This window comes from Rousettus aegyptiacus, unplaced genomic scaffold (assembly GCF_014176215.1).
Source record: "Rousettus aegyptiacus isolate mRouAeg1 unplaced genomic scaffold, mRouAeg1.p scaffold_m13_p_11, whole genome shotgun sequence".
Lineage (NCBI taxonomy): Eukaryota > Metazoa > Chordata > Mammalia > Chiroptera > Pteropodidae > Rousettus > Rousettus aegyptiacus.
This window is the reverse complement of record NW_023416286.1, coordinates 13710916-13731685: the sequence shown is the minus strand read 5'-3', so window position 1 is coordinate 13731685 and position 20770 is coordinate 13710916. Positions and strand designations below refer to the sequence as shown.

Genomic DNA, 20770 nt, shown 5'->3' with positions numbered 1-20770 from the left:
ATAATTCCTTCCACAATTGCAACAAAAAGAATAAAATACCTAGGAATAAATTTAATGAAACATGTAAAGGACCTATATAATGAAAATATAAGACCCTATTAAAAGAAATTGAAGAAGATACAAAGAAATGGAAAGATATTTCATGTTCTTGGATTGGAAGAATCAACATAGTTAAAATGACCATATTACCTAAAGCATTATACAGATTTAATGCACTCCCCATCAGAATCCCATTGGCATTTTTAAAGGAATAGAACAAAAAAAATATTAAATTTGTATGGAAACACAAAAGACCCCGAATTGCCAAAGCCATCCTGAGCAAAACAAACGAGGCTGGAGGTATCACTCTGCCTGACTTCAAAGTATACTAAAAGTGACAACAATCAAAACAGCATAGTATTGGCAGGAAAAGACACACAGACAAGTGGAACAGAATCGAGAGTCCAGAAATAAAACCATATTTATATGGGCAAATAATTTTTAATGAGAAAGCCAAAACATATAGTGGAGAAAGGAAGCTTCTTCAATAAACGGTGCTGGGAAAACTGGAAAACCATCAGCAAAAGAACGATGCTAGACTGTTGTCTATCACCACATACCAAAATTAACTCAAAATGGATGGATTACGGACTTGAATATAAGACCTGAAACAATAAAATGCATAGAAGAAAACATAGGAATGAAACTCAAGGACCTTAGGCTTAAAGAGGATTTTAGGAATTTGCCCTCAAAGGCAAGGGAAGTAAAGCAAAAATAAATAAATGGGACTACATCAAACTAAAAAGCTTTTGCTCAGCAAAAGAAACTATCAACAAGGTAAAGAGACAACTTTCCCAATGGGAAAATATATTCGTAAGCAACACCTCTGATAAGGGCATAATATCTAAAATATACAAGGAACTCAACAACTCATTAATAACAAAAAACAGACAATTCAATCAAAAAATGGGCAGAGGACCTGAACAGACACTTCTTTCTAGAAGACACACAAATGGCCAACAAATTTATGAAAAGATGGTCAACATCGCTAGCTATTAGGGAAATGCAAATCAAAATCACAATGAGATACCATCTCACACCTGTTAGAATGGCTATAATCAACGGAACAAGTAATAACAAATGTTGGAGAGCATGCAGTGAAAAAGAAACCTTCATACACTGCTGGTGAGACTGCAAATTGGTACAGCCACTCTGGAAAACAGTATGGAGGTGCCTCAAAAAACTAAGAATTGATCTACCATGTAATTCAGCAATCTCTCTACTGGGTATTTATTTGAAAGACTTGATAACTTGCATCCAAAAAGATATTTGCACACCGATGTTCATAGCAGCTTTATTCACAGTGGCCAGTAGTACATGGAAGCAACCGAAGTGTCCTATGAAAGATGATTGGCTAAAGAAGCTTTGGAGCATATACACAATGGAATATTACTCAGCCATAAGAAGAGATGAAATAATGCCATTTGCAACAACACGGATGAACCTTAAAATAGTCATACTAAGTGAAATAAGCCAGATAGAAAATGTTGATAATCACATGATATCACTTATATGTGGGATATAAACCTAAAAACCTAAAAGCACCAAATGAACAGAACAAACAAACAGAGACTCATAGATATGGACAATAGAATAGTTACTAGCAGGGAGAGGTGAGGGGATAGGTAAATGGGGTCAAGGGGGTCAAATATGTGGTGACAGAAAGATATCTAACAATGGGAGGTGAACACACAGTATATATATATTATATATATATATATAAAATAAATTATACATATATATATATATATATCTATATATATATATATATATATATATATATATATATATATAATAAATTAACATCTATTAGATGAATGGCCAGGTCTGTGTGGAATTAGAGGGCAAATAGTACTAGATCAGCATTGGCTTCCTTTTGTTTAATGAAGTGGTCAAATCTACGAAGCAGCTATGAAGACATTTAGCCCATGTTTATTTTTTACCTTTATTTTTGACAATTTTTACTACAGCTCATGAAATTCTAAAGTAGAATGTGTTCACCAAACGGTGTTCAGGTGTTGTCTCGTAAAGTATGTTTTCATTTCAATCTGATCTTCCCGTACTCAGATAAAGCTATAGTCCACTATTGAGACATGCATTTGAAAAAATTTACCAACAGTAGGTGGGGATATAATCTGGTACACATTTTCATGACTGCTGTTGGGAAGCATTCTTGTACCCAGAACAAAGGAAAAAGTTTATTTGCCTTTCTTGCAATTGCGTATGTGACCATATACATTTCTCACATTCACCAAATTAAATGACATTTTAATTCAATTAAATGTCCATATAAGTACCATACTTTCATTAAGAGCACAGGCTTATAAAAGACATGAACATGGGCAAGTTATTTGAAATCTCATTGCTTCAGTTTTCTCATCTCTAAAAATGGGACAAAATTAGTACTTTTCTCAGAGTGTTATTGTGAGGATAGAAATATGTAGAAATATGTAAAATAGTTAGAAGAATGGCAAGCACATATTCAACATTAAATAAATGCTATCATCATTATTGTCATTGTTAGTACTATTAGAAAGTGAGATTTGGCTGGAGAGATGAACACAGTAATGGGCAGAATTTGTTTTGAAAATACCCTCGATACATTGGGCGTGCATAACAGGATAAGGCTTAAGCAGGTAAGTGCAGGTTTTTCACTCCAGAGTGCTATCTAGGTTGCATATATTAAAGGTGGAAAAATGCTGCCAGAGAAGATAGAAAACATTCTTGAGAATGAAAACAAGACTATAAACTAGATAAGAGCCACAGAGAAGGTCCACAGTACAGTGTCTTTAATAAGAGCTAGAAAAAATGTATTCTTATGACTATAGCTAATTTTGTTTATGCAAATAGATCCTGAGACATAAGAAAGATCCTGAAACAAGAATGACAAGAAAGAAAAGGATTGATTAAATAACAAATTGAAAAAAAAAGTCTGTGAGAAAGAGTTAAAGTAACCAGAGATCTTTTAATATAAAGAAAAAGGTTGAAGTAAGTTTGTTAATATGAGTCTTTATTTTTATTTTGGGGATAGGACTTTTTTCTTTCATGTGTTTTTTTTTTTCAGGTAGTAAAGACAGGTTGGGAAGAGGAACCTGAGGAAGTAACACTTACCGGGGCTTAAGTAATTTGCTCAAGGACACATAGCTAGAAAATATTGGAGCCAAATTTAAGTCTACATTTGTTTGATTCCAGTGTGCAGGTTGGAATATTCCACTGTTCCACACTGTCTTTCTCTTGGTGTTCTTATTTTATATTTTTATTAATATATGCAAATTTTTGAATATTTTGCTGCTTCTAGAGGAGATGGTTGAAATAATGTCTTATTACCTTTGGGTCCAATAGTTCCCAGACATAGTACATGGCTGCCATTCAACACTGACACCAGCTAAACTTGCTAAGTTTTACAGCTTTGCTCTGTGATGAAAGTGATAGTGAGTTATCTACTTTTCTTTTGCTACTACTTGTTTTATATTTTAACACTTTAGGAATAGAGAACCAAAAAAATCTAGCTTCACCTTGGCTAAATATTAAAATAACATCATATATCCTGATTATGATTCAACACAGTAATGTATAAGCCTATTTCTATAAACTCTTTGTTTAGTCCAGCTAGAACGGAGCATTGCTTTAGTTCAAATACTTACTACAATTCTAAACTACGCCCTACATAATTTATATTTTCTATTATAACCACTAATGAAGACCTTCCTTATCTTTTTAAACCACTTTGTTGATGATGGAGGGGGGAGGACTGTGTGTGTGTATTTTATGGGTTAATGTCTGTTTGTGTATGAAGGTGAATTGTTGATTTTAAAGTAGAAATAATAATGAGCTTTCAATGAAAATACTTTTGACGGAGAAATGATGGAGCAAATTACTTAAGCCCTGGTAAGTGTTACTTCCTCAGTGATGGAGAAATGAAACAGGGAGGGAGGAAAAGAGAAGAAAACTAGAAAGACAAGAAAGAGGATGAGATAGAAGAGAAAGATCGAAGATAGGGGTAGAAGAAAGATAGTAAGGAGGGAGAAAAACTAGACTGACCCTGAGGATTGTAAATTCTTATACTAGATGATTAGTGACACATCACTGGTATCTACAAAAAATGATCATGTATACTTCGAAGAGTAATTAGTATTTGGATATTTTAATATCAGAGCAGAGTTGGAACATTGCTAAAAAATACATACATTTTGATACATTGTTCAAAAATAGACATAGATTTTCACACCACCTATACCAATTATTTGGTCTCTCTTGTACCTAATGACCTACATCACCAAGATGAAAAACTGGAGTTGGGACTTAGCCCAAATCTATGTAACTGAACAAAATAAATTGGTTTACCAGTGATCGAAGCTCAGATGTTAAAAATTCATACCTGTCCATCTGTTCCAATGGTGCCTCCACAGTCAGTGAGAAGTTCTGACATGTCATAGTAGCTAACAAACTCCCACAAACAGGCCTCTAGGTTCAGGTTTTGGTAGAATCGTAAGGTACTAGAACCTCTGATAGATGAGCTGTACTGGTAAGGATACATCTCTTCAACTATTTCTGGATTTTTTGTAACATCGGTCAAAAAACCATGATGGGTCTTCACTTCAGTATAATCCAAAAGGTTCGAGCACTTGTGGTTTCCAATCCTTGTGCCATCAGGACTGAGGGTGAGCTCAAAGTTGGAAAGCTCTTTAGTGGAGATCATGGGAAGCATGCCTACGAGAAATTGTAATCGTTGTTACCATTCTCACTAATAGCGAAGGACTTAGAACATTATATTTTCTTTATCTCTTGAGAAGACAAGTCTTATAAAATACTGTAGAGCAGTGATTTATTGAAGTGGTGCCCTAAGACCCCTGAGGGTACTGGGAATGAACATTAAAGCTATCTTCATAATGATACTAAGATATTATTTGACTCTTTCACCCTTATTCTTTTACTGCTATAGGTCTTTTTTTCACCTGATGGGTCTCTCCTCAGCTGTTTGCACCCCTGAGTTACATATCTAAAATGAGCCTAGAGATAGGGTAGTCAAGTGTGGGACCAATGTTATCCTGTAAAACAAGGAGATACAGATTCCTGTTTACACACCCTCACTCTCCACCAACACAAACTTGGATTTGTAATAAGCAGACAAAGCAGAATGACATCCTTTTCCTATGGGAGGTAGATTCTACTGTGTAGTTCCTAACAGTCCCTAATGGTCCCCCCCCCCTTAGCTACTTAACATATAACTAACAATCAAATAATAAAATTAATATTAACAATTTATTCAGGTATAAAGTGGAGTGGACTCTAACTTGAAAATGTCTTCTGCATATGGGGAAATGTTCATAAAGTCTGGATAAAGTTATTGACTCACAAATCCTGGCCACACTTCTGTACCCAGAGAAAGAGAACACAATATATAATGCTGTTAGTTGCATTTTAAATTTCATTTTATTGCCTAGGAAATGTCTTAATGTGATCATAATAAATATTGGGAGGGATTTATAAAATTAAAGTTATGAAATAGCAAATACATGTTGAAGGTGAGCATTGAGATACTAAAATGCTTTACCGTAAGTCCAAGTTCAAGAGTTTTGAAGACACATTTGTGCTATTTCATAAAAGCTAGCATGTTAATGTTTTGTTTCATAGTGTTTGGACATCTTTTAAATTTATATAATTTTAGAGAATGCTTAAATTGTCAGACTTTTAAAAAGAGGCAGAAAGAAATCAGAAACAGTTGAAGCAGAAAGGCTTGAAGTTCAAGTTGCAAACTGAGCTTTTATTGTCTAGTTGGTTTTAAACCAGGTAATGAGGAGCCCAAACCACTCCCACGGATTTGCTTATCCAAGATACCTACCATCTGTGTGTGGCATCATGACTGTGAGCTTGACAAGGTTTGTATGCTCTGGGTCCTCAGGGCCCATGTAGCGCAACTTAGCTGAGAATGGCTCTGCTCCCACTATCCCTGGAACCTGGGGCTGACAAAGACCTAAAAATGAACATATTTATGCTAAAAGAAGATAATAGACAACACCTGAAAATACTTTTTAAAATAGGCACTATAATTCTCTTTGGACTAAGGCATTGCTGAGAGTAGATAACATAAGGAAGCAGAAAAAGATGGTGTGAGAATAAATGACAGCAGACAATTTAGTGTCTACTTCTTAACATTTTGGGTATTTTATAAAGTTTTAAAAACAGCAGTTGTTGTTCAATTTGACTTAATGTGTGCTGGACATTCTAGATTATGATTATTTCAACAAAGTGTGAACAGACACAGTAAGAATAATTGAAAGCCAATAGAAAAAAGAAAGTGTATTTTAATTGAGTGAATTTGATGTTTAACCTAGAATAATATGACTAGTTATAAAACATACATTACTTATAAGCAAATAAAACTAAAAATGTGCTCTTTTTTTTTTTTTTTAAAAAAAGCTAATGTCTCTTTAGAATCAGAGAGCAAACCATATAGTTTTCTCTCTATATATAATTTCTTATATGTATTTTAAATTATAACTCATTTTCTTTCTGTCTCATCTATCATCTATCTATAGCTATCAATCATCTATCTATCTATCTATCTATCTATCTATCTATCTATCTGTCTATCATCTTTCATCATCATCATCATCATCATCATCATCATCATCATCATTATCATCTAACCATCTATCATCTATCATCTAATATATCATCTATTTATCTCTCGGTGACTCTCAAGAAATTGACATGAAAATTTTCCTTAATGTTCACTTAAAGAGAATTGTGACATTTTCATTTTAATATCATGGAGGGGATCAAGATGTTAAATTACAATTTTAAGAGACCTAGGTAATATATAACTTCCTTTCTGTTTGTACAAAACAGAGTAAATAGGATTTATTAAGATAGCAATGAAATTGGAGGCAGTCTCAGCATCTAGGCTATCTGTTTTATTAAGAAGGGCATTCATTTTAAGGAATTGTTTAATTTTCCGGCACCAACGCAATAGTTTTATTTTAAGAAAAAATTAAAAACATCATTTATTTTAATCCTAATCAAAGAGCATGTATACTATACATGACATAAATAAATATTGCTCCTTACTATATAATGGCGGGAGGTGGTACATATAACCTTTATTTATGCAACAATTATGCTTGGAAAGTATTGTATACAAATGGAAGTTTTAGAAATAGAATCTTATAAATAGAAAGTTATTTTAAAAATCCTTATGCGGAGTGAAGGATTGATTTACAAAGCAGAATTCCTATCTTTTAATTGTTATCTTTAACCATATCCTATTCTCCACCCCCAAAGTATCTAGGATCCAGCCCTGAATACAACCTCCCTCATAACAAGATATGGGCACTCATAGGTACCTCTCTACCTAGACCGTCCTTTCTCTTTTGTCTCCAGCAAACTCCTACTCATCCAACAACTAGCTCAGAGTGGCTTTGCTTTGCATATGAGCTGACTTGTCCAGATCTGACCCTTGCATACCATCTGCTTCATTTTATGAGTTTCCCATCTTTCCCTCTCATATGACTCCCACTTCTCTGCTTGTAGTCTTCAGAATGTTCCATGTTATTTTCATATGTCTATGAGTCGTTTCTCATGATTTTTTTTCTCCTGTTTTCAAGATTCAGATTAAGCCATCTCCTCTTTGACGAAATTTTTCCTGAACCACTATGTGTCATTACTACTTTTGCATTTCGGTGCCCCATCCAGACTAAACTTTTGTCTGTGTCCTCAACTTGAGTATGAACTCCTCAAGGACAAAAATCTTGCCTTATTTTTCTTATTGCCAGCATAAAGCTGTTATATGCCAGCAAACACTCTGGAATGTGATAGGTAATTTTAAAATGTGGTATGGAAATATTTGTTTTCTAATGATTATTTCTAATGAATAATTCTAATGAATATTTGTTTTCTAATGACTATCATAGCAATAGGTTATCATTTTCAAGTACTTATGAGTATTATGGACTACATGGGAGTATTCAAAAGAATAACCAGAAATTAGACATTTATAATATTACATGGTAGTCCAGTGATCTTAATGTGAAAATGGCAAAGTATTACCTTCTTCTCTACTGATGGTTACAATAGGGCTCATCAGCTCCAGGCCTTCATTGCCATCGACATTCACAGCTCGAGCTGCGCACTGCACTCTGGAGCCAGGCTGAAAATATATGGAGTCTAAAGTGATCATCTTGGATGATGTAAAATAGGTGTCAAACTCCACTTCTTTCATGGGGCTTGTTACACCATCAGCGCCAGTGGGTGCACTAATCAGCCATCGGTACTGGGTCAAAGTGTCATTGATATTCTCACTTGCACAAATAGAGCCTGTTTTGTCATAGTCTGAATATTTAGGGTTGCAAGCCTATGGGGGAAAAAAAGAAGCATGTTAGGGCTACAGTATAGAACAATGTGTAAATTATTCTTCTCAAGTTTCTCTATCATAGTATTTTCACTCAAGCCTTCCCCGCCCCCCCACCCCCCATTTCTACATGTTATTTATGGAAACTTTAAATTTCTATTTCTAGCCATGATAGCTTTAATGAACTCTAATCTTGCATTTCAAACTGGTATTTCCACGTCTAACTTAATACAAGTAAGTGTTATTCATTTCTTCAACTCTTGAATCCTCAGAGTTGTCCAATCGATCATTTTGTTCCTTCTCTCTTTCTCTTTCCCTTCATCTCTCCTTCCCTAATTCCTTCCTCTCTCTCATCTTGCCCCCCACATCAATGAACTTCGTTGATTTTTCTTTTGCAATGTTTCTTAAGTCGATCACTTCCTTCCCATTTCCAGCACCACCTCCCTATTTCAGGGCCTTTCTAGTCAAGTGACACACTGCTGCTATGGTAACACGCAACATAATCTCCTTTCATGCTATTCTTCTTTGCAAGAACTCCCTGCTAACCATTAACAAACAAAGTCCACATTCATTAACATAACATTTAAATTTGGCGCCAAACATAACTTGTTACCAAATTATTTTGCATTGTAAGTCAATAAACATTTATTGTGTACCTATTTTATGTAGGTCATTATACCAGGTCTGTTGTGATATAAAAATAAATATGTTCTAGTTTTTACTCAGAAGGAGCTTATAATTTAGAGTCAATAGTAGGCAAGTAAAAGTGTAGTTATACTACGCTATTTTTTATGCGAGTCTTCTAGATGTAGCTTGTGATGCAATCACTTCTTCCCAAAATGACTTTCACTTATCTGACTCCTCTTACACTACTAAAATTCTATCTCACCATCCCAAACCACCTCTCAGGCATGGAGCTGCACTATTCTCATAATGATAACATCTTGCCCTATAGTAACTAATTCTTATATATCTTTCATTTCCTTATTAATTTCCTTGAGTGCAGAGTTCAACCCTTATTTATTTTTCTATGAGTGACAGAGTCTGAGATAACATGAGAACACACTATGTACACATCAGTTAATAAACCTTTGTTGGATATAGGAATAAAAATGAGAACTTTATTTGATTAATGTTATATTTTCCTTTCTAAAGTTCAAAGCTTAAACCTTGTAGTATTTTCCCACTTTTAGTTCATGACAAGGCCAATACTATATTGTTAAGCTTATAATTATTTAAAATAATTATTTTGACAGATTGGATTAAACATGGCAGCATGAGAGACATTCTAAATCTCTTCCCTTGAAACAACAATAAGCTGAACACCTAAAACTCAAAAAAAACACCCAGACTATACACCAGCATGTCTGAGCGTGGGATCTGCATATAATAGATACCACAGGTCAGAATACTGGGTGTTGGTGGTGGACTGGGAGGAACAAAGAAGCTGCATCTTGCAGCCAGGGCTCCCTGTAGGAGGAGGGGAGGGGAGAAGGAGCAGTGAGTTCCCTGAACAGTCCTGCCTGAGAGTGCTGTGAGCTCCACGTAGCTGGCAGCAGTGACTAATTATCAGGGCAGAGGGCAAAGAAACAGGGATGGCAGAAAAGTGGGGACAGCAGAAAACAATGGTTCATTTTTACCAGCTGCAGTTGCAAAACTGAGGCTGAATGGCAGCCTCCAACCCCAAACCCGGAAGGCCCCTCCCCCTATACCCTCCGAGATCCCCAGGGGAATCTGAGCGAGCACTATGGAAGCCTTCAATAACACTGACAGGAACTGAGACTGAGGGCAGAGAGCATGATTAAACATCTATAAGGAAAAAAAAAAGATATTATTAACACTTTATATAAAGCAGAGATCCAAGAGGCTTAGATACCACCTACTGGAAACTAAAAGAAAAACATCTTACTTGCAACAGGCTAGGGACCATTATATAATAAATCTTTCTGAGGGGAGGGGGGAGGAAGAAGAACACACTTCCATTAATGCCCAGGTGGAGAAATAGTCCATTAGACACCACAAACGACCAAGGTGACAAGACTTCTCAGAGAGAAAAAATGCCAGAAATGAGCTTTTAGACATAGAAATATGCAACCTAAATGACAGAGAATTCAGAATGGTACTTCTGAAAAAACTCAGTGATATCCAAAACGAATCATATCAACAATTTCAGAAACTAACAAAGCAACTAGACGAGAAGACTGAGTTCCTTAGAAAGGAGATTGAAACCTTCAAAAAGAACCGATTAGACCTTCAGGAGATAAAGGAGAACCTGAAAAAGTTAAAAAATGAAATAACAAGCTTGGGAAATAGAGTTGGCCAAATGGAGGAAAGGTTCAGTGATATCTAAGACAGAAATCTAGAAATAAATCAGAAGGAAGAAGGAAGAAACAGAAGAACAAAAAATAATGAAAGCTGATACCATCAGGAGAGGAAACAGGAATAATGGGCATTCTTGAAGTGGAGAAAAGGAGCAGGAATTAGAAAGCACTTACAGACAAATAGTTGATGAGAATTTTCTGGATGTAAGGAATGAGCTGGAGCTTGGAATTCAAGAAGTCAATAAAAAAAATCAATTATCTCAACTCAAAAAGGCCTTCATCAAGACACATCATATTAAAATTATCAAAAATCAATGACAAATACAGAATCCTCAGGGTAGTCAGGGAAAAGAAGATGATAACCTATAAAGGAAAATCCATTAGATTATCATTGGACTTCTCAGCACAAACCTTACAAACCAGAAAGGAGTGAAATCAAATATTCAAACTATTAAATGCAAGGAACTACCAGCCAAAAATAATGTATCCAGCTGAGTTCTCCTTTAGATATGAAGGAGAAATTAAGACCTTTCCAGATATACAAAATTTGAAAGAATTCTCCACTACAAGCCTGCACTACAGGAAATACTGACAGAGGTCAGTTCGCCTAAAACAAAATGACAAAAAACAAAGAATTGATCTACCATGTGATTCAGCAATCTCTCTACTGGGTATTTATTTCAAAGACTTGATAACTTGTATCCAAAAAGATATTTGCACACCGATGTTCATAGCAGCTTTATTCACAGTGGCCAGTACATGGAAGCAACCAAAGTGTCCTATGAAAGATGATTGGCTAAAGAAGCTTTGGAGCATATACACAATGGAATATTACTCAGCCATAAGAAGAGATGAAATAATGCCATTTGCAACAACACGGATGAACCTTAAAATAGTCATACTAAGCGAAATAAGCCAGATAGAAAATGTTGATAATCACATGATATCACTTATATGTGGGATATAAACCTAAAAGCAGGCTCATGGAAATAGATGTACTAGGGATTACCAAAAGGGAGGGGGAAAGGGGAAATAAAGAAATAAAATGTTTTTAAAAATTATGTGTGTGTGTGTGTGTGTATATATATATATATAATTAAAAAAAACAAATAAATTGGCATTTTAAAAAAAGGAAAAACAACAACAACAACAACAACAACAGACCAAGCATGTGTGCAATGATCATATATGCAGTACAGTCGAGAGCAGTGTATTTCTTGGACTCAAGAGCGCCTGTCGAAAAAATAAAATAAAATAATTATTTTACAATTTTCCTCATTCTCCTACTCACTGTGATACAGATGACAGGATATCCAGACACAGGTCCAGCACTCTCTTTAGCTCTAGAAGCGTCATCATACAACAATAAGGACACAATTTGAGGGACAGAAGGAAAAGTGACATCTGCTATGCTGTTCATTTCTTCTATGTAAATAATGGCTTTGGTTACCTAGAAGGAAAAGATAATTATTTGCGATTATTGAAATATTTGACTCTTGGTGCTTCTGTTGTATAGGACAATACTATACGGTCAAGTCCCTGGTTTTATTATGATGAAAATTGTCATATCTAGAGCCCCTACAGAGTGACAGCCGTATGTGGTTTGCTCCATGTGACCTTGGCACATTAGTCATATCTTATGGTACCAGAGGAGGGTACCTGAACCCAAGGCAGCCTGGTTTGGCCCAGTGGCCCACAAAGAATTTGGGCTGCAACTTTTTTCTCTAAATTGTGATGAAAGTAGCTAACTCTGTCTTGGGTTGTGAAGTGGAAGACCCATGAGAAAGTCTATTCATTCATAGTGGGAAGAAAGCTAAATGATATGCTGAGACAAGGTATATCCTAAAGTTTATGTGATAGCATGGCCTATGCTAAAGTGAATGTAAACAAAAGCGAAGCTTTAAATGGGCAGGAACCAGAAGTACAGCCTGAAGTACAGGCAAAGGGAGAAGTCGAGTCATGACAGGAGAGGAACCTGTGAACATGTGCTGCTGGTAAGGTGACCAGAACACCTCGCTGATAAATTTGCCTTAGCTCCTGAATAACCTTCCATTATGTATCATAATGATTATCACAGTTTCCAAATCTATATTTATAGGTTTATTCTTAAAAGAAGCTTGTATTACTTGAAGTGATTTGAGTAAATCTCTTCCTTTCACTCAGAGTTTGATACAACGCTCCATAAAATTAAAAAGAAAAAACTCATTTTTTATGTGATCAAGACTTATAAAATAGATTTCCTGGCCATATTTCTTGAATTTTAAATACCACTTTAAATAAAAGCAAGGCACTATAGCAGAAATACCATCAAGTAGTAAAAATTATGAAATGATAACCAATAATTAAGGAAAGAAATTTTCCAAATTTGATCTGATACTAATAGTGAAACAAGTAAAAGAAATAGAGTAATTTTAAGCATGGATATTACAAACATTGGTCTGTTCCTAAAATCATTTAATTTTAAAAATTATTTTAGGCTTAAAGCTCAAAATTCTGTGGAAACTATGTTTATCTTGAAGAAAATATGGTTGCTGATACTATACAAATTAAATAAACAGAGAAAAAAAGTGCTAGGACTAGCATTTTGGTCTCAGAGGCCCTGAACATCATTTATACAAACACGATTTTTCAAAGAAAGAGAGATTTCTTGACTATAATCTAATAGGAACAAAATTTGTTTAGGGAAAGAAAGGGATCAAGCACATCTTTATATAAGATTTGTAGAGTCCCATTACTTTATTGTACACTATGTGATGCTTATACACAGTTTCTCTGATAAAATGCTGGTTGTGAATTTATATCTGCATTTTATTACTTACCCGTGTCTCTGCTACCATATTTTCATCGGGTTTTAGGTGAACAGTGAAGGCCTCTCTCATCTCTCTAACCCCATCGAAGATTACTTCAATTTCAACAATGTGCTGGGTTTCCCCCTCCTTAAATTCAATTTCTACAAATGCAAAATCACAATTTTAAATCTTTTACATATGAATATGAGGAGCTTTTGTTAAGCTTTTTTTCACAGTGACCCACAATGAAAACTACATTTTACAGTGTGGTCTAGTATATTTGTGTGTGTGTGTGTGTGTGTGTGTGTGTGTGTGTGTGAGAGAGAGAGAGAGAGAGAGACTAAAATGGAATAAAAAGTATTAAAAAATCACTTATTCTTACTATATGCATTACATTCTAATATTTTCATTTTATCTATTAGAAAAGTTTAATCATAAGCTACTAAATTGATCTGCTGAGCCTCAGTTGGAAAAAAATGCTGAATTATGGAATGGACAATCAATAGTTCATATAATAGTTCATATAATCAGACAAACTCATCTCTTATTTCCTAGAATTTTGACATAAGTCAAATGAATATGATCATAGATATTACTGAATGTGAATAGTATTTACATTATATATATATATCTATAAAAGCTAGATATAAAATTTTTAAAATTTTATCAACATATCAAATTATATATTAAAAACACTTCTTTTTGTTGATGTTAACTTTGGAAACTTTGAAACCTTTTTAAAGATAAATATTGATGGCATTTTTCTTTCTCAGTCCTGCTCCTCCTCACTAAAAAGGATTATTTCATTGTCTTAAGACGTAATATCAATTATGCAAATCCCTTTTAACCATTCATTTAAAAATTCTGAAAATGGTAAAAATTAATTGATTTTATTGAACTTGCGAATAAGCAGCTGACTGTACCATAAAATTTGGATAAACTATTTTGTTGATTTTACTATATCTTTCGAGAAACTGGCTCAAAAGAAGAGAAAATAAAGAAGATATTGCATAATCATTCCAACTGAAGAATATAACAGGTGCTGCTTTCTGATGTAACTGCAGTTCAATCATTATAATTCAAATTTATAAATCCTTTAAAATATGGTAGAAGAAAATGTATCATCAATTTATTTTTTCTTACTTCAATTTTTTGCTTGCTTCAATTTTTTACTTGCCAATTATAAAAACATATTTTAAAAAATTGAGCTAGTAAGCTAGACTCATCTTTAAAATTATTTATATTTCTAGATACAGCCATTTTCCACAAGCATTAGCACGTTCTGAGTCTTAAGACTCCTCATACCCTGAGATGGCTTATGGTTCTTGTTCCTGAGGCTGAAAATAGCTAATCATTTCTGGCCCACCAATTTGTTTGGTTTGACCAGTGTAACATTGCATTAAAAAATTAGTTTTTAACACTTAAAAATTGGGGGATTTCATAGGAAAGTATAGATTTTTGAGTACTTTTGCACTTGTCTGCCTGCAACTGTCAGCTGGCTATGATATTACAGGCTTTTTATTCTCAGCAGGGAATGGACTTTCTGGTTCAGTAACATTTCCATCACTTCATTTCCCCCCCCACCCCCAATTCCCTTGCTTCACTCATAGTCATTACTTGTCTTGTAATCAATCAAGTTTTGTAACCCTCTGAATTACACAAAATTAATTTCTAAGCGGTTAAAAGCAACAAACAAACAAGAGAAACAAACAAAAACTCATGGACACAGACAATAGTTAGTGATTACCAGAGAGAAGGAGAGAGGAGGGAGACTTGACTTTGGGTGGTGAACACACAATGTAATATGCAGATGGTGTATTATTGAATTGTACACTTGAAATCTATATAAGTTTATTAACCAATGTCACCCTTATAAATTTAATTAAAAGTAAATGTTTAAATTATTGTTTTCCTAGGATACACGTGCTGGGTGATAGTTGTTTTCTCAATTGCTTTATGTTTTCTCTGTCACTTTACAATATTTTCAGCACAAAAATATTTAAACTTTTATTCTATATTTAATTTTTTCCGTTTATTTGTAAAAAGCTAACCTTAATTTGGACCATAAAAGAAAAAATTAGAATTTGTCTCATAAAAGATTAATTAAATTTTTATTGTAAATATTATAAATAGCATGTTGACATTTATGGGATAAAAGAGACACATCCTGTTTTAATGTTATTTTACTTTTTCTGACTTCATTTGTCAGTTTCCTACATAAATATAATTTTATTTCTGTTTTTCTAAAAAGAATCTTTTATTTCTAAGGAAAACATTTTCTGCTAAAGGTCATATAGTGCATATTTAAAAAGTGTTTCTTTCATGTAAAACCTGGTTATTAAAGACATATTTTAAATTTAATATTTAGCAGCTGAGCAATATTTTTCTCTAATTTGGGCTATACCCAATTTATTTCAAATATATTATTTTATTTTTTACATAGAGAATAATATGAGAATAACTTTGAAGCTTTATAGTAATTTGTCAAACATTTACCATATATGCAAAGAAAGTACAAACTCCCCTGTAGAAAATGTTATTTTTTTCTATTGTACCATGAACTTTTGTACTGTAACTGACTCAGTAATAACTATCAATCATTTTCTAAATTGTGTTTGCAACTTAGAAGATCAAGATGAATGCCTGAAGGTCTATCAGAAAGTAATGATTGTTGGTAGGGTAAGGTAGGAAATCAGAAACAAAGTAGATAAGGAGAATCCCAAATATTTCATAAACTAAATTTTGGACATTTATATCTATTCTGTCAGCAATAATTCAGAGAGAGAGAGAAAGAGAAAGAGGGGGAAAAAGAGAGAGAGAGAGAGACTGATTTACTTTAATTACTTATAAAACTAAATGATAAAATGGCCCATAAGTTTGAAAAAGAAATGAGATGGATGATAAGCGTCCATAACGGGCTCCTAAGGCCCAGAGAATCCATGGTCTGGTCTTCATGGTTGGTATTTTATCACCTTTTTACTGCCCTTCATTAATGCAAAATTTTCTAGTTTGAAGTTTTAGATTATGGGTTTTATATAAACTAAAATAGACAATTATCTCAGCTATCATGCACATTTTCAATGTAATAAAATATCCCAGAAAAGTCATTATTTAATACTTTATGGCCATAGTGAAGGTAAACCCCATCAAAAGTTAAAGTAGACTCAAAACAGAAAGTTATTTAATATGTCCACTCCAAATTTCCATAAGTTCTAACACACATATCCTATAAGTCAAAAGGGAAAAATCCAGGAAATAAAATCCATTTTCTATTTTTATGAAGGAGATTAGTTTAAAAGAGTATGTATATTTTATTTCAATTGGATATTTCTCTTATTCTTCTCAAGGTCACTTGTGCAAGCAATAATATGAGCATGACTCCTCTGGAGACAGGCTCTGGGAGCACCCTTACCTTCTGACACAGGGTTGTAGTCTTCTCCAGAGGTGGCTGAGCCGTCCTTGGTGTGGACTCTTACGATGGAAACCTTCGAAGTGTCTCCTTGGCGAATCACTGGGATCTTTATAACCACTGACTGTCCTGGTTCTTTAGGTTCGCTGATGCTAAATTTGCTTTCTCCAAATTTAATAATTGTCTCTAAAATTGTGGGAAACAAAGACAAATTAAATTGTAAGGGGAATGCTTTTTTTTTTCCCATTTCTAATGTTTTTTCCACGTAGGAGAAGCTTAATTGCTATTACATTCCTGGTTTCTCTCTGTCACCTCACCTGATGTTATTGGTGAGTATGTTAAAAACAACTAAGTGCAAGTAGCCTAGGAATTAACCAGTTCTCCAAAAGTATATGCTCTGGGAAGTCTCTATTTGCCAAACATTTTTGGGAGCAGGCCACTGAGAGTGGGAGGGGAGGAGGGAAATTGTTGGCCCAAGACTACCTACACCCAAGGGGAAGAGGAAAGGTATGAATGTTTGGGATTCAAATCATATTCTTCATCGTCAACTTTTGGTTTTAATGGCTTATTTCATTCCCCATTTCACTTAAGTATTCCTGCCCCCTTTGCCCTCACCATTTCTCAATCACTTTAAAAGCCTAGTCAAAAAGAGGGGGATATTTTCTAAGCCACCTGAAATTTTAACACAGATAGATTTCAGTTCCCAGTTTATGGTTGAGCACAAGAAATGACTTCTTACTGTCAGCATCGTCTTGGATCCTTATCAGAGTTTCATTTTGTTCACCAACTGCAGCCCCGAAGGGACAATTGCTTTGTGGAGTGCCAAGAACCAGGCGGAGTTCCTCCGTTTCTTCATAGAGTCTGTCATCTATCAGCTCAAGGACGCAAGGCTTTTCAGTCTCACCTAGAACAATAATGACAGCAGATCAATCTCTCCCCTTAGGTAAAAAAAGATACATTTTCAACTAGAACATAAGCACCATGAAGGCATTGCCTTTTCCTTGCTTTATCAACAATGCAAATTAATAGTATCTGGCATGTAATAAGCCTTCAATAAATATTTGTTCAATGAATGACTAAATATTTGAACATATGCAATAATAGGCTACTACTTGTACAGGGAATTTCATTAATATCTGTCTTTAAATCCTGTCACTCATGTTAGAAAACAAGGAAAAAAGAGTAAATGCCAATTTTGATTATGAATTTCTAGCATTATGATCAGGAAGCAAATTTAGCAGCTTTGTACAGGTTGCTCATTGTTAATTTGACCACAGTTCTAGTTTCTATTACAATTCCTGAATCAAATTGATTAAATATTTTAAGGCTCTGGATACATTTTAAAAATCTGACATTAATTTCCTTTCATTTCTGTCATTTGAACATTAAATATATACCAACATTGTAAATTCTATATACATGTTATATGCCCTTACCACTGAATAAGTTTTGAATAAACAGTATAATACATCACTGGAAACCAATTAATAAGTTGATACAGAAACCAAAAAGACATTCATTCAACCTGTTACAATCTAACTCACCTTATTATCATATGGCATTCATAAAACTATGATAATATGCTTGTTGAAATCAGGAACTTGCATGTCTTTACTTGTTAAAAACTTGGCTTACCACAATTCAAAATAAAAAATTCAAGCTCAAACTCACCTGGGAGGAATGTAATGCTGGAGATATCAGTGTTTGGGCGTTCTACAAAGTCCATCATCACTTGTGCAGACCCCTGTCGTGTGTAGCATCTCACCGAGGACCTGTATCTGAGATCTCCATTCCTGTGAATCATTGCAACTATCTGCCTGTCATTTTCATTGCCAGTATATACCCGTTCTCTGAATTGCATCTTAGGCACTGCACAAACAAACATGTAGATCAAAGTGAACAGAATTTTTTTTTTTTTAACAAAAATGGCATTTCAGAAAACATGGTTTAGTAGAAAGAATAATTCAACAGAAGTGAAAAGAACTTGCCAGTGTTTTGGCCTTGAGCAAGTGACTAAACTTTAAGCATTTTGATTACCTTATCTTTGAAATTTTGTTCTGCCAATTTGTGGAGTAGGGAGATGCAATGAAATGCAAAAAAAGGAATAAATTAGATACTTTAAAATATTGTATCTAATATGGTGCTTACTCATGAGCTTCTCAAAATTTTTTGATGTGAATAACACATAATTACAAATATAATTTATCCAGACCACGTTGGAAAAGTTTATAATGAGTATAATATTATACATATATAAAATATTTGGATGACACCTATGTTATGCCAATTAAATACACATCTCGCCAACAAAAGATTAGACTGCTCCAAGCAACATCAAAATAAACATGGTAGAAGATTTTTCAGAATTCCCTTGTGGTGCTGTGCCAGAAAGCCTTGCCATGTGTCCATTGTCTGGTGATCTCAGAAAAATGTTTTTGGCACCTCACTAAGGAAATTTAAGGTATGTCTGGATGTTAGGAAATGACAGAAAGTGTCTTGTGTTGAGAAGTGAAAAAAGATTATTGACACTAAAGGGTCTTGAGTTGTGCAGTTCCATATGGTTTAACACCTCTGTAATGAGGGAATTCTTAAAATTTTTTTTTTCAATTACAGTTGACTTTCAATTTTATTGAATATATTTCCCACATTGTACTTTACATCCTCATGATGATTTTATAATCACCAATTTGTATTTCTTAATCTTGTAACATTTTTTACCCAGTCCCCACCTCCACTCCCATCTGGTGACCATCAAAATGTTCTCTAATTATGGGTTTATATTTTGTTTTGTAGATTCCAAATATAAATGAAATCATATGATATTTGCATTTCTATCTGACTTATTTCCCTCTACATCTATCCATGCTATTACATTTGGCAAGATTTCATTCTTTTTTATAGCTTAGTAATATTCTATCAATGGACACTAAAGTTGCTTCCATATCTTGCTTATTGTAAATTATGCTACACTGAATATCGGCATACATATACCTTTCAAATTAATGTTCTGAATTTCCTTGGATAAATACCCAGAAGTAGGGTTGTTAGGACATATTGTAGTACTATTATAAATCTTTTGAGGAACCTCCATACTGTTTTCCATAACAGCTGTACTAATTTGCAATCTCACCAACAGTGCATGAGGGTTTTCTTCACGTCCTCGATAAAGCTTGTTATTAGTTGACTTATTGATGATGACTATTCTGATAGGTGTGAGGTCATATCTCATTGTGGTTTTTAATTTTCATTTCTCTGATAATTGGTGACTTTGAGCATATTTTCATGTTCCTATTGGTCATTGGTATGTCCTCAATGGAGAAATGACTATTCATGTCCATTGGCCATTTTTTTCGCATTGGATTTATTTATTTATTTTTTTGGTGTTAAGTTGTTTGAGTTCTTTATTTTGGATATTAACTCCTTATCGATGTATCATTGACAAATATTGTCTCTCATTCAGTAGGCTGTCTTTGGTTTACTTTGTTGCACCAAAACTTTTTAGTTTGATGTAGTTCCATTTAATTTTGTTTCACGTACATAAGGAGATATAGTCATAAAAAAATATTACTAAGAACAGTATCATAGAGTTTATGTCTATGTTTTCTTCTAGGAGTTTTATAGTTCAAGTCTTAAATTTAAGTCTTTAATCCATTCTGAGTTTATTCTTGTATATAGTATAAGAAAGTATTTCACTTTCATTCTTTTTCATATATCTATACAGTTTTCCCAACAGCATTTATTGAAGAGACTGTCCTTCACCTCACTGTATTCTTGCCTTCTTTGTCCTAGATTAATTGACCATATAGATGGGCTTATTTTTTGGCTCTCTACTCTTTCCTGTTGAGCTACAGGTCTGTTTTTG

At 34.1% G+C, this 20770-nt stretch overlaps 1 protein-coding gene across 3 annotated transcripts in view; it reads right to left on the bottom strand.

The window, feature by feature from the left end:
• The window catches only part of FREM2 (FRAS1 related extracellular matrix 2), a 209317-nt gene that overhangs the window by 47048 nt on the left and 141499 nt on the right, over positions 1–20770 (bottom strand). For all 3 annotated transcript variants that reach the window (XM_016161361.2, XM_016161362.2, XM_016161363.2), the window contains 8 exons: positions 18580–18777; positions 17648–17812; positions 16912–17094; positions 13530–13660; positions 12002–12160; positions 8089–8392; positions 5882–6013; positions 4418–4749 (listed from right to left, as the gene is read on the bottom strand). In XM_016161361.2, coding sequence (XP_016016847.2) covers positions 4418–4749; positions 5882–6013; positions 8089–8392; positions 12002–12160; positions 13530–13660; positions 16912–17094; positions 17648–17812; positions 18580–18777 — 1604 coding nt within the window. The remainder of the gene's footprint in view (positions 1–4417; positions 4750–5881; positions 6014–8088; positions 8393–12001; positions 12161–13529; positions 13661–16911; positions 17095–17647; positions 17813–18579; positions 18778–20770) is intronic.